Source organism: Vanellus vanellus, assembly GCF_965231255.1.
Source record: "Vanellus vanellus genome assembly, chromosome: 14".
NCBI lineage: Eukaryota > Metazoa > Chordata > Aves > Charadriiformes > Charadriidae > Vanellus > Vanellus vanellus.
The window spans coordinates 13,354,780-13,371,017 of record NC_138919.1 but is presented as its reverse complement, the minus strand read 5'-3'; the positions used below and the strand labels follow the sequence as shown (position 1 = coordinate 13,371,017).

Genomic DNA, 16,238 nt, shown 5'->3' with positions numbered 1-16,238 from the left:
GACTTGCCTTCCTCCCCTTAAACAGCACCCTAATCTAGGAGGTCTGCCACTAAAGTCAACTTTTTGGCGCAAATTGGAGTCAAATCAGGAAGAAAATATCTGAAATTGGTCCTCTAATGTAGGATGCTGCTGTAAAGCTTGTTGAGATTTGCTGGTCCGTGGAAATGCCCTTTGGTCTTTAGTAAAAATAAATAAGGTGTTGAAAGGTTTTTGCCGTTAAGTGTCTTCATGACAGCTTCGCCCTTTAGGAAGTAACTTTATCGTCAGGGATGGAAAGATGTTGATAATTCAGAGCAGAGTAGCAAAAAATTCCTTCCTTCTGTAAAATTATTCTTTCATTTTATATTGGTCCAACACTTACATAAACAGTCCTTCAGCAGTTATTTCGCCTGTAATACTTTAATGTGGAACACTGTAGCCTCTAGCAAAAGAATCAACGGATCAAGCAACACCAAGAGGTATTTTACATAACAAAGCTGCAGATCAGAATAAATGTGTCAAAGTCAGTAATGTGGAGACATATCCCGGCTCTGCAGGAGCAGGACAGGGGGAGTCCGGTTGTGCTTCAGACCCAAAGTGAGCAACTGAGCCTGAATTCACACACAATACTTTGGTAATTGAGTTAAACACATAAAATTTCCTGGAATGGGAATGCTTACTACAACATCTTGGGCTACATGATAAAGAAAAGAAACTAAGTTTAACCCTTTTGGCACTGGACTTGTCTCTCATCCCAGTATCCCATCCCCAGTCCGGGGTGTTTCAGAAGGGGCAGCCTGTGCTGAGCCACCGTCTGTCCGTACTTCTGACCGCTCATCGCTGGAGGTCAGCTGGAGTGCTGAGAGATTTATCTGTTTATATATATATATATATTTAAAAAAACCAAACATAATCACTCCGCTTTCATTCTTTTGCTTCTCTTCAAAAATTTTTTCATTGAAAATCTGGAAGTTGTGCTTATCCGTAGAAATGCTCCGCAGTCAAATCCCATAATCTGTGGGAACTGCAGTAGGTGGTTCATATAGCTACAAATTAAAAATGAGTATGGAGTGAGACATTTATATTGCTTCACATTTAGATCAAGAACAAATGTCGGGTATATAACAGGAATGGAAAGGGTTTGGTTCCCTATTGCTTTAGCACAGTTCTGTTTGTAACTTTAGACCAGGTACTTGGACGGGGGATTGCAAAAGCCTTACAGTGCAATTTGTAATATGTCAAAATGTGACCCGGTTCAACGACAAATTTTAGCTCAGATTGCATGATTGCATTTGTGGATCTAAAGTTATTTTATTCCTCAAGAGTTATTTTATTCCGCAATATTGCTATTCTACATTTAGAAGTTCGGGGGAGTCTCTAACTAGACAAGTATTTATCAATATTTTAAATACTGACCTCTGCTTTTTAGGGATAAATACGCAGCTTTTTTAACACGGTTCTCCAAGTCCCCAGCCATAGCTACTCAGGCAAAACCGAAAAATATCTATATATAGCATGTGAATTATAAAATGCTTTGAATTCTGTTTAATTCCTCTGCCTCTAAAGGAATCGTTTGCCTGTTTTCAGCCGTGTCCGGGTGACCCCCCACTAACCAGAGGTGCACGGGGGGGGGGGAGGGGGGGGGTGCAGCTGTGCAAGGGGCATCGCGAGGTTTACTATTTTCTTATTTCTGTATTAAATGTGGTAATAATATGTGGGTTCTCTCCTATCATCTCGTGGGAAGGAAATACTCGGCCTTCGCCTATGGAATCATGTTTTGGATACCAAATTTGGGCTCTTTCCTGACTCCACGATATTCCCAGTGCGCTGGGTAGGTGGTTCCATCCCTTTTGGAAACTCAGGGCTGAGGTATCTGGGGAGCGTCCGGGTGTCCTGACATCGGGTGTCCCCACAGCAGGTAAGGGACGGAGGGAGGGAGTTTGCTGTCTCTCGTGGGCTGCGGTTCGTCACGTGAATTGAGATTGACCGCGCGTCCAAAAGTAAACTGAAGTCGCGTTCTTCTTTCCCGTCTTACCGGCAACGACTGACTTTGCTCCTTTTTATCCTGGTCCTCCCAATAGCTTTCTGAATTTTTGTGGGATTCACAAAACCGTTTTATCTGCTGTCGAAAAAACAGAGCAAGTGGACAGAGGTCGTTATTTTCCTGTGTATTTTTCTGCACTAAATAGCTCTGCAAAGCAGAGATTAAATCCCCATGCAAATATCGAGTCAAGAAGTTAACAAGAGATTAAATTAATAATAGGGGAAAATTAAATGTTCTTGCTGTTGTCATTTAATGGGAATTTTTTGCCCGTGCCTACAATAACTTTTGGGAAAAACTACACATATAAGTATTTTTCAAACTGAAACCAGATGGGGGAATGATAGCCTGTTTTTCTTTGTGGGAGGCTGTGTTTTCATGGTACGCAAGTAACTGGAGGCACATTAAAATCAAATTTGGCTTTTGAGGCTTGTCCTCCCTATCTCTTACAGGAAGGACCAACTTTTGATGTTATGAGTTTCAGCTTGTCCCAGGAGTAGGCCATCCTTGGGCGGTGGGGCAGCAGGTTTCAGAAGAGCGGAGTTAACCGCTTAACCAAAACCAAAGCACAGTACGCCCGTTCGGAGAACGCTGGTATTTTCTTTTTGAAGATCCATCCCAGGCACAGATGGCGCAGAGGCTGTGGGCGATGAAGCGTCCCCAGCGCAGCCAGTAGGGCTTGCTCTTCGATCCGGTGGCACCAGCGGGCCACCGTCCGCCTTTCACCCAGCCCAGCTCCTGGGTGCCCAGGGGAAAACCGGAGAGCAAACCGGCAGAGGAGCCAGGAGTGGTGCCGGGGGACTGGGCACACAGATTGAGATGGGTGATGGCGAATCTCCCTTTCCCTTGGTGTCAGGCGTACCACCAGGATTTGTCCCCCTCTGCTCAAATGCATGGCCTGGTTGGGTCATTTCCGAACTCCCGCTTCTCCCTGGTTCCCACGGGGAGCTGAGCAGCCCGTAGTGCCTTGGCTCGCCCATGGGAGGTGAGCCTGGCACAGGCATTTCTCTCAGCTGGGACCTCTGCCGTTAGCCATGGCTGTGGAGTAGCACTGTTGTCGCGTGCAGGACAGAAAGGGATGGGGACCCAATGGTCCTGCCGGTGCCGAATGCCACTGCTTTCCCTGGTTGCTCCAGAGAGCACAGCGCACACGTTCTTGGGTGCTGACATGAGCTCCTGGTCACATCTGCTCCTTCATAAGGATCCCTAAAGTCCAAGGGATTGAAAGACTGATTTCCTCTTTCCTTGGTGACGCGCAAAGACCATGGGGGAGCGTTCTTAAGTTCTGGAGATCCAGCAGCAGGAGAAGAGCGTCTTTGCTGTCCCCATCAGCTGAGCTGATTGGTGTGTGGCTGTGGGGGTCTGCGATGCGAAGATCCATGTGGGACCCAGGTACTGCAGTTTTGACAGCGCGCGGGTGAGCCGGGCTTGTTATTCTCCAGCTTTCGTTAGCGCAGTGAGTATGCGGTCATTTATTTAGAGTGCAAGGAAGGAGGCTTACTGTTGCTTTTTTTTCTATAGCCTATATTTTTTTAATTGATAAATTTGGTCCGTGTTTTATCTTGAAGTGATTAGTGCCTTTTTCGTAACAGTCATCACTAAAAAGTCCCATCTCACGTGGCTGTTGGTATAATTAATACCAGTAACAAAGCGGGATGACCTCAGCCACAGGCAAGGGAGAGCACTTAGCTAAGTTAGATCTTTTCAAATCATCTGAGCCTAAGGAAATCTATCCAAGGGCTGTTAAAGAGCTGGTTGTTGAAATCCTGTCAGCGTTAGTGATTATCTTTGAGAATTCATGGAACATAGGTGAAGTAATGAAAGAACGGAGAAGAGCTAATAGAGTACCTGTCCTCTAAAGAGAGAAAAAAGGAAGAGCCAGGACATTACAGAGCCGTTACTGGAAAAATACTGGGGAAAAAATGGTGAAACAGGCCATTTCTAAATACCTCCAAAAACCAAGGGGGATAAGTACAGCCGTCGTGGTTTTGCCAAGAGCAGACCATGTAAAAGCAGTCGTCTTTCCTTCATTGACAAAACAAGGCGCATGAATAGAGGATAAACAATATATGCTTTTACTGAGGCTTTTGAAACTCTTTCACATAAAATCTCATAAACAACCCAAGAAAATAGGGTCTGTAAGAAATAGAAAGTACTGTCTGGCGGACAAAACAGGTTGGAAAGTCTATTGAGCAGTTATCAATGGCTCACTGTCAGAGGGAAGGATTTATCAAGGGGGCTTCCCCAGGGACTAGCCAGAGATATTCAGGGTTGCCATTAATGATGTCTAATATTAGTAGATCACGCTCAGGTAGAGGGTATTGGCGCACGTGATGAGTATTCAGAATAATCTTGGCATAATCTTGGGATCGAGTCGGCAGGGCTGCACTGTTGCAGAAAGGGCGAGCGTCCTACTGGAATTTACAAACTCTTTGTGCTCCGAGCATATAAATCCTTCCTGCTGCCTGCCGCCGGTAAGGCTGGAGCGAAAAGCTGTGGCTCAGTTCTGAGCGTTCCCGTCACGAAAGGTATGTTCCAGCTGGAGAAAATCCAGAGGACGGTGAGAATAAGCAGAGATCTAGAGGCTGGATTCACAAGGCAGGGTTGGACCAGCTGGGATCGTGTAATCCAAACGAGAACGTCACTGGGAGGGAGGAGGCGGCGGACAAAGGACCGCTGTCACCTATATGAAAGGCGGTAGAAGAGAAGTCTTTGATGCCAGTGAGCAGAGAAGGGGTCATGGGGTTAAATACTGTCAGGGAAGAGTCAGGCTAGATATTAGGAGTAATTTAAAGATAGCGAAGCAGTGGAGCAGGTAGCGCAGGGACGCCGGGGACCTGGCTGCAGCACTCAACAAGGCTTCCAGGAGGAGGTCAGACAAACACACTACAGTGCAGGTAGAGACGACTCTACCTTGGGGCAGCAGGGAAGACCGGCCAGCTTCTTCAGGTCTCTTCCAGCCCTCTGCTCCTATGTTTTACTCTTTAAATAAATCATAGTTCTTCCGGGCATCCCAGTTTTGCCTCTTCTGTGCCAATGGCTTAATATCAGAAAGCTCCGGTGCCGCGTGGGGACCGTGTCCCCGCACTGGGACGGAGCCTGCAAGCTCCAGCCAGCCCTCGACCGTGTTTAAGAGTTTACAGCCTGTTGTTGTTCCTTCTGGTCAAATATACAGGCCGCTCCACAGAATATGAGCTTCTCCTACCTACTGTATGTTTGTAACAATCTGTGATTTAAAAAAATAAAACCCAGCCAAACAAAGAAGTCTAACCTGTAAAAAAGTTATGGGTGTAGGTGCCCATTTTCTGACAGAGGGGTTTGGTAACGGTGCAGGGGACAGAAATGTAAGGAATAATTGTTTTTGGGCCTAGAACCAGGAAAACTACTTTTCCAAATTAATCCAGTGAGAGCCATGAATCCACAGTATTTCATATCACACTTCATAAAACTCCAGTCATAATCCATAAAACTGACATTATTAGATTAAAAACCTCAGTTCCTCCTATAAGGAGCTCGCTCATTAGACATGCTGTAGTTTTATAACCTTAAAGTTCCTACCCAATTACCATGATTAATACTGTGCTTTAATAAAAAATTTTTAAAAATCACCACAGGGGTTGATACCATCTGTTTGTTATAATTGTGCATTTAAATATTGTCCAGCAAGAGAGAGACACTCAGTAAACACAAATCAAGCCCGAGGTAGGGAGAGGGCACAGCCCATCCACCGCAGCAGAGGTCTGGAGCGTGGAGATGCGGAGATGCGGTTGGGTTGCGATCGTGGTAGGAGCACAGAAGGGCCAAACCTGGCGTGGTGCAAAGGCTGACATTCCTGTGACGTGCGTGCAATAAACTCGCCTTCTTCATGCAGCCGATGGGGAAGGAGCAGCGATGCTCCCCGTGCTCTGCCAGCCCCGCAGCACCGGCTCCTGGAGGGGTTTGGTGGCCCCAAACGTGGGTGCGGAGGAGGTCCAGCACCTACACACCTGCCTTGAACATGGGTGAAATAAGACTTTGGGAAGTTTGGTGGCTTAGCCCAAATGGCCAGCACCAGCCGGGCAGCCCCGTCGGTTCCCAGGGCGGGAGCTGAGCACGCGGTGATCGCAGATCTCTGCCCTCACCGCCCGGAGAAACTCACGTTAACTTGAACTTCCCACCAGGAACCAGCGCGGCTCCGCTTTGCCAAGGCGGGGGGAGCAGGACACGGAGGCTTAGGAGGTTTCCCACAGAAAAGGAAGGATTTTTTAGGTAAATGCGCGCTGCCCGCCAAGGCAAATACCAGTCCGAATCGCAAAGGATCCACCGTCCCCGGGGGATGCTGCGCTCGCAGCATCAGCGCCGCGGAAGACGCCGGTTGCTCAACTCACCAAGCTTATGACCTCAGCCTTAATGCTGAGGCCACGTCGCTCAGATAACGCACACCTCGTGCAAGAACGGGCACCAAACCGTTGGCTAGGACAGCCGCCCGTCGGCGTCTTTGAAAATTTATCTGTTGTCCCGTTAATTGACTTTGAAGCAGGAGTTCCTTTGAGGTTTATTTTCGCAAAGCTGAGGGGCTGAGGGCGCTCAGCCCCCCTCAGGCTGGGTATAATATTAACCGGTGTTTGAATCCGCTGCCGGTGCCCGGGCAGCCCTCGCGGCGGCTGGCGTGAGCATCGCGACTCGGTCAAGAATAACTGAAGTTAAAAATGTGTCAGGTTCGTGATTCCACCCACAGACCAGAAAACGCCAAACTTGTATTATTTTTGAATCCCCTGATTTTTAAGGGCTGGTGGAAATAAGATATCTTGCTTCTGACTTCCAAGCAATAAAGAGAGGTGAATCACTACTAAAAAAAAAAAAAAAAAACCAAAAAAAACTCCCATGGACCACCCAGTCGCTCCGTCCGAAGCTGTAAAACGAGCCTCGGCAGAAGTGGCAAAGTGCAGTACTATTTTCTTAATATTACTGCAATTGCACGAGGCAAATCACATCAGAAAAGGATCAGAGTTTCCTAACGAAGTAGCTAAGTGAGAAGTGTGTTAATGAACACAGGCTGATTAATATGCATTGAACTAAATCACATTCGGGTCAAAGGGGGAGCACCAAACCTGGAGTACAGCGTGTTCTGTTCGAGGACCTAACATGTGTATGTAATTCAGATTTAAATACTTTTTTCCCCTCATAATTCTGGGTAATTATCCAACTCAGGATAAATAAGTAATTATTTTTTTAAGTAAATAATAGTTAGGACTTTTGTTACGTATTGTAATTGGTCAGATCTCTCATTTTTTTAAGATTGTGTGACTCTGTTACTGAAGAGTCCTGCTGGGGTTTTGAAAATTGTGACTTGCAAATCACCGTATTTTAAAAAAATTCTGCCCATCGTATAAAACATGAAGTGACATGTTTTTAACATTTATTTGTTGCTGGTTTTAATGAGAAAGCATACCTCTTTTTAACAGAACACTGGCTGAAAGTCCTCAGACCGAAATTGGGTATGTGTTATTGACGTTTGCATTGTGGAATAGTGTTCTGGGAGACCACCGTGAGCCCGGTTCAGGGAAGGAGGGGCGGGGGCGGGGGGGGGGGCGGCGCTGGATGCGGCACTCCGGGATAAACCATAGGGAAACACCAGGGACCAGCGTTCGGGCACGTGAGTATTTCAGGGGGGGACTTGTAATTAAGACATGGGATTCGTAATCGGGAGATTTGGGTCCTATTTCAGGTTCTGCTGCACGACTCCGTATGTGATGCTGAGTGAGTTTCTTTGAGGCGATGTCCCTGGAGAGCGTTGCTGAAATAAGAATTAGGTGCCAAAATTTTTCCGCTCTCTGCCTGTAACACAGCTGTAATACATCCTAATTTTGATCTAACTTTGTCCAGTATGTTTAGATTTAGGTTTTTTTTTCAGGACAGGAACTGTCCTCTTACCATCTGTTTTGGCAAGTCCAACCTAAACGGGTCCACGTTGCGACTGGAGCCTCCTCGTGTTACGTGAGCATAACAAAACCCTTACAGCAGCCCCCAGGTAACGCCCAAAAGCGCTCGAAAACAAATTCAGTGTGCTGCTTGTGAAGTAAGGTGGTCTCATTTCCTCGTTCCCGCCGGTACAGTTGGCGCTGCCATGCAGACCATACTCTCCAAACAAGCCCCAGCAGAGGGCGGTGACCTCTGAGTGAGGTCAAGAGACACGTCTCTAAAAGCCAAGGGTGGCATGAAGGAATACGTAAAAAATATACAGCGGCGTTCCTAGGCATCCCGGGATTTAGCTAACGACCTGCTCGGTTACGTGGTCTGTCCCGTGCTGTAGGAAGTCTTACTGTGATAGTGGCTACGTGATATGTTGCACAGTGGGGTTGATGTCTGCCAGTATGTGTCAGAGCTTTCATCCTCCTGCCCAGAGGAGGAGAACCTGCCAGGTTCACTAAGATTTCCTCTTTACCTGAGATGTAGCTTTTTGGTGTTCACTGTGGAGTTCTTGTATATGTTGGAGAAGGCAGACCCGAAGGTGTGCTTTGCCGTGGGAGTGGGAGGCTTGTGATGGTCTCCAGCTCCCAAGGAGTCTTCTTGTGTTTGAGTCGAGTTGGGTGTCGAAGGCAGCTGGCTTTCCTCCAGACACCCTCTGTCTTCGGGTGCTACGTGGGCTGGAGGAGCAACGGAGAACTTCAGCTCTGCCTCTTGGGTCTGTGGTCAGTCCTTCGGCTTCTGCATCTCCTCAGGGTTTCTGAAAGCTTCATCGCTTGTTCACTGAAAGGAAGAGACCAGCGGGGGGCTGTGGTTAATTTGGTGGGAGTGTGGTCCACAGTCCAGCTCCTCCGCCTGCGGTGGGATGCTCAGGGCGTCGTGGGGTTGTGTGTTTGTTCTTGCACTGTCTTGAATGTAAGTCTTCCTTGGCCACATGCGCTAAAAATTGTGAGTAAACAGTCCATGGGAGGATAAAGTTCAGCTGTGTGAATGGAGGAGTGTTCTTTAAATAAAATAATAGTGGTGCCAGTCAAGGTTACAGCTTTCAACCCAGCTGGAAGGTGGGGGAAGTTCTCATTAGCTGGTCTGAAGGCTGAAAAATAAATTACTTTGTTACATCAGGGCATTACTTTTCAACCTGTAATAGATTAAGTCAGCTTTATAACCTTCATTTTTTATGGATAAGATCGTGAGACTACTTTCTTTTCTTCCCTTTTTTCCTCCTCTTTTGTTTCAACGTGTCTAAGGAACAGCTAATTAATTAGGGCTAAACCCTAAGTAATGTGATTAATGGGACAAGAATCCAGAATCGGCCTCAAAACTCAAATAGTCCTGAATAAGCATCAGCTGCTTTTCTCTCCTTGTCTTCGTGTGCATGGATTCCCGTATATTGTTATATGCCAACACGCTGAATCGCTCCTAACACCTTCCTTTGTCACCGCTGCGATGGCTGGGCAGCCCCGCGCAAGCCCAGATGTGTCTTCGTGGCCACCGCTCTGAGGTTGGCTTCATTTGCCACGTTGTGTTCGCTGCCGCTGGAGCAAGTTCCCGACATATATGTCCTGCATCTGGTACAAGTGCCGGTGTCAGCCAGGTTGAGCCGGCAGCAGTCCCGTCTCGGATAAAACATGGAGCAATTAAATGCTTCGTCCGCTTTCGGTTAAAACCCAGGTTGTGTATGAAAGCAAAGCAATGAGTTTTTGAGCCCGTCAGTTCTCAGCATCCTCGGTGGTGCCGGTGCAGCCCGGGCTCCTGCCTTCCGAAGGTTAACGGGCAGACGGGATGAAATTGGGCTGTGCGACGCACGGGATGACGCACCGTGGGCTAGGAGCAGAGACATCTGCGTGATGCTGGGAACCATGTATTTGGAAATGACTTACGTACAGGGGGACTTGCGTGCCCGGGCTGGCAGGCACTAATGTGACAGCCCGGTGGCAAAGATAAATGCGGCGTTAAAACACAGCGGGAGGGGTAGTTCTGGCTGAGCATAAGAAATAGCAGCGTCGCCGTACAAGTTCCTGGTGAGACCCGTCCGATATCCTCCTTACGGTCCGTGTCAGCACCCAGAAAGATTGACTGAGCCTCGCCGGGGTTGAGAGCACGGCTGCTGGGATAAGCAGGTAGGGAAGTCCTCTGGGAGCGGAGACCGGAGCGGTTTGTCTTGCTTGGAAGTATAAAGGAGGAGAAGGGGTGTAAATGTACGAATAAAACAGAGGGGGGACTGTGAACAGGTAAAATACTGGCTTAGAAAGAAAAAAAAAAATTGTAGGCTGGGCTTTAATAAATTTAGGCTAGAAAAATAGAAATTAAAAGCAGTGCTTGTGAAGAAGCAGAAATTGCTCTGTGTGTTCAGATTTATATTAAGCTCTAATGAAAAGCTCTGGCAGAGGGTTGGCGCGTACCCTGAGCAGGGGTGTACCTGCGCCTTCCCCTTCCCCACGGCTGACGTATGAACAGGGTGAAGAAGTGATGTCTCACGGCTGCAAAACGGAGCCACGTGCTGTGAAGAAGTGATTCATGACCAAGGCTAAACGGGCAGTGCCCAAACACAACCGCCTGATGCTCAGTAGGACTTGCTGGGGAACGGCAAGAAAGCTCCTCATGTTTTTCAAGTCACTGTAGGAGCAAGACAAAAAATAGCACGTGCCTACAAAAAGCTTTTTCCAACGTGTATAAATATTTACGGGGGCTTCTCTGAAGGCTTGCAGATTTTTCCACTTTCTCTGCTTTACGCATGCAAGACGTTCTCCTAAACAGCCAATAAAAGCTAAAATTTAAAAAAAAAAAAGAAAAAGCCTCTTAAAAAACCAGAAATGCACATTTCTATATTTAATGCTGCTCTTTAATTAGAAGGTCCAATATTTCCTCCTGAAGGGTTTCAGGAATGTGGCTGTCACAGATACATCGGCATAAGCAGGAAGCGGATGATTCCCCTGGGGCCAGACCGCCGCGCCGTCACCGGGAGCGCTATGGAAATCATGTCACACTACACCCTGCCTGATCTTTCCCCTGCTGAAAGCAAGGGCAGAGCTCGCCTTGCAAGCCAGTGGGGTACATTTGGGCTGCAGCCTGGGCAGGGAGGGAGAGGTTTGCCATCACTGTTGCAATCATGGAAGATCAGCGCAGTATGTGCTGGGGCGCTAAAAATCCATCCGGCGTGTCCTTCACCGCTCTTTCCTGTTGTCGTTCAAGCAGATGCAACACCCTCTGCCGCCTGCTTTGCCCTTTAGGTGCTTCTGATCATAAGTGGAAACCTGAGTTTCCTCAACTGGCTGACCATCGTGCCCAGCATCGCCTGCTTCGACGATACCAGCCTGGGCTTCCTCTTCAGCTCCAGACGAGGAGGGGTGAAAGAGCGGGTGGCGCAGATGCAGCTCGGAGGGGCAGCCGGGGCGCAGCTTCCCCTGCGATACGGTGAGTTGTTCGCGGAGCGCGGGAGAGGTGCGTTTGGTGCGCTCACCTCAAAAGCTGTCATCTTCTTCTGGAGCAACCATGGGTGGGCAGGGAGGTGAGTCTGACCCGGCATGTTCTCCTCTGTGGGTTGGAGGGTGCCTGGACCTCCTGCTGCGGATGGTGGGCGCGAAGCCAGTGGCTGGTCACGAGGACCCATGGGGACATTGCCACGGGGGGATGGCAGTGCCTCCTCCCTGCAGGGCCAGCGTCCGCAGCGAGTCCAGGCAGCTGCAGCTCTCACACCTGAGCCAGTCCTCCTTGCTGTCACCCCAGTGAGCATCAGACGCCAACCCTAAATAAGCAACGCGGAACTGCACAATTTATCCTGTGATTTTTTATTTATTTATTTATTTGAACTATTTAAACTCAAGGATGAAACACCCAGTGTGGTTTGCAGCAGGGATTTCATCTTAGGAGTTGGGTGCAGAAGCAGCTCTCGCGTTTGCTGTCCTCTCTCCCCCGTGGTGGCCCTGTGACTGATCCGCCCTCCCGGAAGGGCGCTAGAGCTGCACGAGCATGCTGCTTCTCTGATTAAATAACTGGCACGAGCCCAGACTTCCAGAAAGAACCAAATTGATTGGTGATCCATTTTGGGTCCAGCGACGCTTTAGCTGACTGGGAAAGAGACCTGGCTGCTGGCAAAGCGGCCGTTCCCCATTCAGTGTCCTGCTTGGAGAGGCGAGAGGAGCAGATGCTCATGGCCACCGCTGGCAACGTGGGCACTGCCACGGTGGGAAAGAGTTCCCCAAAGCAGGGAGGAGGTGAACTCGTGTTCATACCGTGACTATGGAAAAGCAAATGCAAGGGGTTTCGGAACTGAACAGAAGGGATCAACGTGGCTGACGTTTCCTTCTGAAGGGGGGTTTCAAGCAGCCCTGTTCCAGAAGATCCCCCGCGCAAGCAACCCTGGGATATTTTTCACGGGGCTGCATAACAGATGTAGAGTTGTGTTTGTAGCATTTTTGTAAACCGCATATAAGCAACAAATTGCCTATAATATCAACAACAATCACAGATGCTCATTTTTAAATATACTAAACATCTGTCAGAAAATGAAAAAGGTCAACAAGATACAGCATCTGTCTCTAGTCCTTTCTCATCTACCGAGAAACACGGCCTATTAACCAGAAGCGGTAGTTCCAGCAAGACTAATGTAGTTTCATTAATGCACTTTCTGTGTCTCCTGTCTTACATATTTTGCTGGAAGAAATCTTTTAACAGCTTTTCCCCTCCGTTAGCTTTGCTTCAGAGGCTCTGAGAGCCTGGAGCTTTCCTACCTACTGTATTTTTGTACCCAGTCCCAAACAACACTCAGGTTGCACCTTGCTTCCCGGAGGAGAAGCCAAAGGGTGCCTCCTTGCTGTGGCGCTTGGGGCCTCATCGTCAGGGTGAGGTAGATCCTTTTTTTTGAGGAACTTGCTCCTTTTCTGTCACGTTCTCCAGAAAACCTTACTGAGCCAGGGTGGCCGAGCAAGGAGAGCCACCCATACTTCCCACGGCTCTGGAGTATAGATGTGTCCCTATTCTGGGCTTTTAAAAAGCTGCAATCCGTAAGTAAAGAGTAGGGTATCTCTAATACTCTGGGTGAATTTGGATTTCTGCCTGTTTTTTCTGCTAACAAAGCAGAGGCTGTTGAGCTGGTGCTGATGGGCTGTGTGGTAAGAGGCTTACCTCACCCCTGGGTCACCAGAGCAGAAGACAGGAGGGTACCCAGCCATGCCCCGCTCGTGACTTGATTTTACAAGGCTCTGGCCACATCCTTGAAGTGTGCGTGTGTAATTCCTACTGAGACCTCCAATTCCCATTGCTAGTGCTCAGCTCTTGCCTGCTTGATGCAGATCCTCTTGGCTCATGTCCCATGCTCCTTCCCCAAGTCTTGCTCCATCCTTGCCATAGTGGGCTTGTTTGGGTTTTTTTCCTGTATTAAACCCTTTTTCTCTATGACTGAGTAGCTGCGACCCCAAGGGCACGATGACGATCTCCACCTGCTGAAGGATGAGCAGTCCACGCGTGGCCGTAAAGCGACCTTAAGGAGCTGCTGATGCTCCACCATGTGGTGGAGGGCTCTGTCTCTGTACCTGCTCTTTAGTTACAGGCTCGAAAGTTTAGCCCTTCTAAAAGACAAAAAAATGCCCGACGGACTCGTACTGCTCTTACAGCAGCACTGGGGGCGAGGGGAGGCATCTTGGCGAGCTCCTTCCCAAATCAAATGATTCTCCAGAAATGTTCTCAGACTAAACAATTTTTAATAGCTTCTGAGAGAGGTTCAAATAAACATCCCTCTCCTGCAGAGATAAGGGGAAAGCTACGTGCAATTGCTTTGAATCTGATCCTTTGGCTGTTGACGTTAAACAAATTCAAGACGGCCATAAGGGTAGGAACCCCTCCGAGGTCACGTCTGCTTATTTGTCTGATTGCAGTAGGTGTCTCCTTAGCCTGAAATCCAGCACAGCCCTGCGCTGCTCCGGCAAACCGAATTCCAAAGCGCTGGCGAAGCAACGCACGGCTCACGATAAGCCGAAAGAGATTTGCAAAAAGGAAAAACGAGGTTTGAAGGGAGCTTAGCGAGCGAGAGGCAGGGAGAGGCAAGGCAGAAGCCTGGGTGGCGAGGGCCTGGGGCGGCGGGGAGGAGGCAGCCCCGGGGAGCTGGAGGCGCTCCCCACGCGGCTTACGAACCGGGAGGGCAATTTTGAGCGAGGTGCAAGCGCCAGCTGCGGGTTCCCCCCCACCCCGTCCCAGTCTTAAAGCAATGATTAATCTTAACATTTTCGACATTTTTCTTTTTAGCCCTTTCTCAGACTATTTAGAGAAAGGCAGATCTCCGGCGCGATAGCGTATGGCCCTCGGCAAGGTCAGATTCATCACGGCGCAGCGTTTGTCAGCCCGCGAGCGGAGAGCGGCTCCGAGCACAGAGAGGGTCCCGGCTGCCACGGGGGGGTCGGGCAGGGGCGTGAGGGGGGAGCAGAGCCCATCACCGGTCCTGAAATCACCTTCTTCTGGTTTGCTTTTGTGTCCCCAAACAGGCTGCTACGTCCGCAAAGTGGTCAACATCTCCTTTGGCCTCCTGATCGCTTATCTCAGCATCCCGGTTGTCCTAAACCTGCTCAACTCCAGACAAGTCATGAACACCTCGTTCAACCCGCTCAGAATAGTGAACACCTACGGAGCTTTCGGGAGGTACGTGTGTTTTCATGGCACATCGTATAGCTCTGCTCCTCTCTCCAGTGTAGTCCGATAGCCAGTCTGCGTGCCGTAACCCTAAACAGAAATCCTAGAGATCCCTCCAGCAGCCAATAGACTTGGAATATCTGTTTGGGAGGGAGAAGGAGAAAAGGAGCAGGTTCTTTCCCGCTGAATTAGAATTTATGGAATATCTGTTTATGAGAGAGAAGGAGAAAAAGAGAAGGTTTCTTTCCCACTGAATCATAATTTATGGAATATCTGTTTATGAGAGAGAAGGCGAAAAGGAGCAGGTTTCTTTCCCACTGAATTAGAATTTATTTTCTTTGAGCCGCTTTTAGTTAGCTCATTATGTTGATGTAGTGAATGTAATAGCAGGATGAAAATATCCATAAGAGAGTTCTTCCAGTGGATAGTCTTCACCATCACCAGCCCACTATATTTATGGTGAACTCCTCTTCCCCTGCGCTTTTGCTCTCCCTCATGTAAATATTCACATAAGCTATTGGGTAGCAGATTGAAGGCCAAAGAAAGGAAGTGCTTTTTCCAACGAGTGACTTGGGGAATTCATTGCTACAGGAAACTGTGGAGACGAAAGTATAAATGGCCTCAAAAAAGAACAAGACAGATGGAGAGGACAGGCCCAGCGGCAGTCAGCCTGGCTGCTGCCTTCAGCTCAGGAAATCCTGCTTATGGTGGGACTTGACAAGAGATCCTTGCAAGGTGGGACTGGACAAGAGAAGCATCTCCAGCTGCGTTTGTAACCGGGCTGGTTTTGAAGCATCCGAGTCTGGGGGTTGTGGGGACAGGTCACCAGGCTTAGCTGAGCCACGGTTGGGTTCACCGTACCCGTTCTTGCGTGCCGGCCCTCGCTCCCAACTGAGAAAATGCTGAAAAACGGGGCTTCATCGGAACAGCTTGCCCCAGGGGCAACAACAGGGCCAGTCTTCTCTGCATGCACTTTGCCACCACCTCGCCGTGGTGGCTGTGGGGTGTTCCCCAGCGGTCTGAGCTGAGGGGTGGGATGGGCAGCTCTGGAGTTAGTGGGCCCCGGATGAGGTCCCACAGGAGAAGCCAACAGTAATTAAATAAATAGGTTTTATAAAAGGCGAAGCGTTTATAAAAAGGCTGTTGAGAGGGTTGGCTGAGCCGGTGGGGAAGGGGAGGAGCAGGTCTCACTGGGAGCACTGGAGATGCAGAGGACACCTGGAGCACGTCAAATTAATATGATGTTTTCCCCAGTTTTTCAAATAGCAGAAATTTCTGAGGGGAAAAAAAAATTAGAAAAAAACCCCATGAATAGAAATATCAACGCTAGTTGTGGAAAATGCTGAAGTTTCTCCTTTTTTTCTGAGAGAGAGGGAGAAATAACCCCTGAACCTCTTTGAAGGCTGGAGCGGTGAAGCTACGGGAGATTGTTTTCTTTGGGTTGTTGTTCTTTTTCTTCTTCAGTCTATGGTTTCTGTTTCAACAGTTACCAGAACCTAAAGAGCATGTGATGAAATGCTGCTGTAATATGTTTGTAATTCCAGCCTATGTAAACCAATAAAAAGAGGATTGCAGCTTATAATGAATATACGATTATGTGAAACTTGACATATTTTGAATCACACAGTAGGAACATACTTTTATTAGTAAT

General features: G+C 48.5%; 1 protein-coding gene across 1 annotated transcript in view; it reads left to right on the top strand.

Annotated features, from left to right (window-relative positions):
- The window catches only part of LMF1 (lipase maturation factor 1), a gene marked incomplete at its 5' end in the record, with an annotated part of 207,559 nt that overhangs the window by 167,064 nt on the left and 24,257 nt on the right, over window positions 1-16,238 (top strand). Inside the window, 2 exons of the mRNA XM_082490667.1 lie at window positions 11,197-11,380; window positions 14,443-14,596. Of these exons, the coding sequence (XP_082346793.1) occupies window positions 11,197-11,380; window positions 14,443-14,596 (338 nt within the window). The remainder of the gene's footprint in view (window positions 1-11,196; window positions 11,381-14,442; window positions 14,597-16,238) is intronic.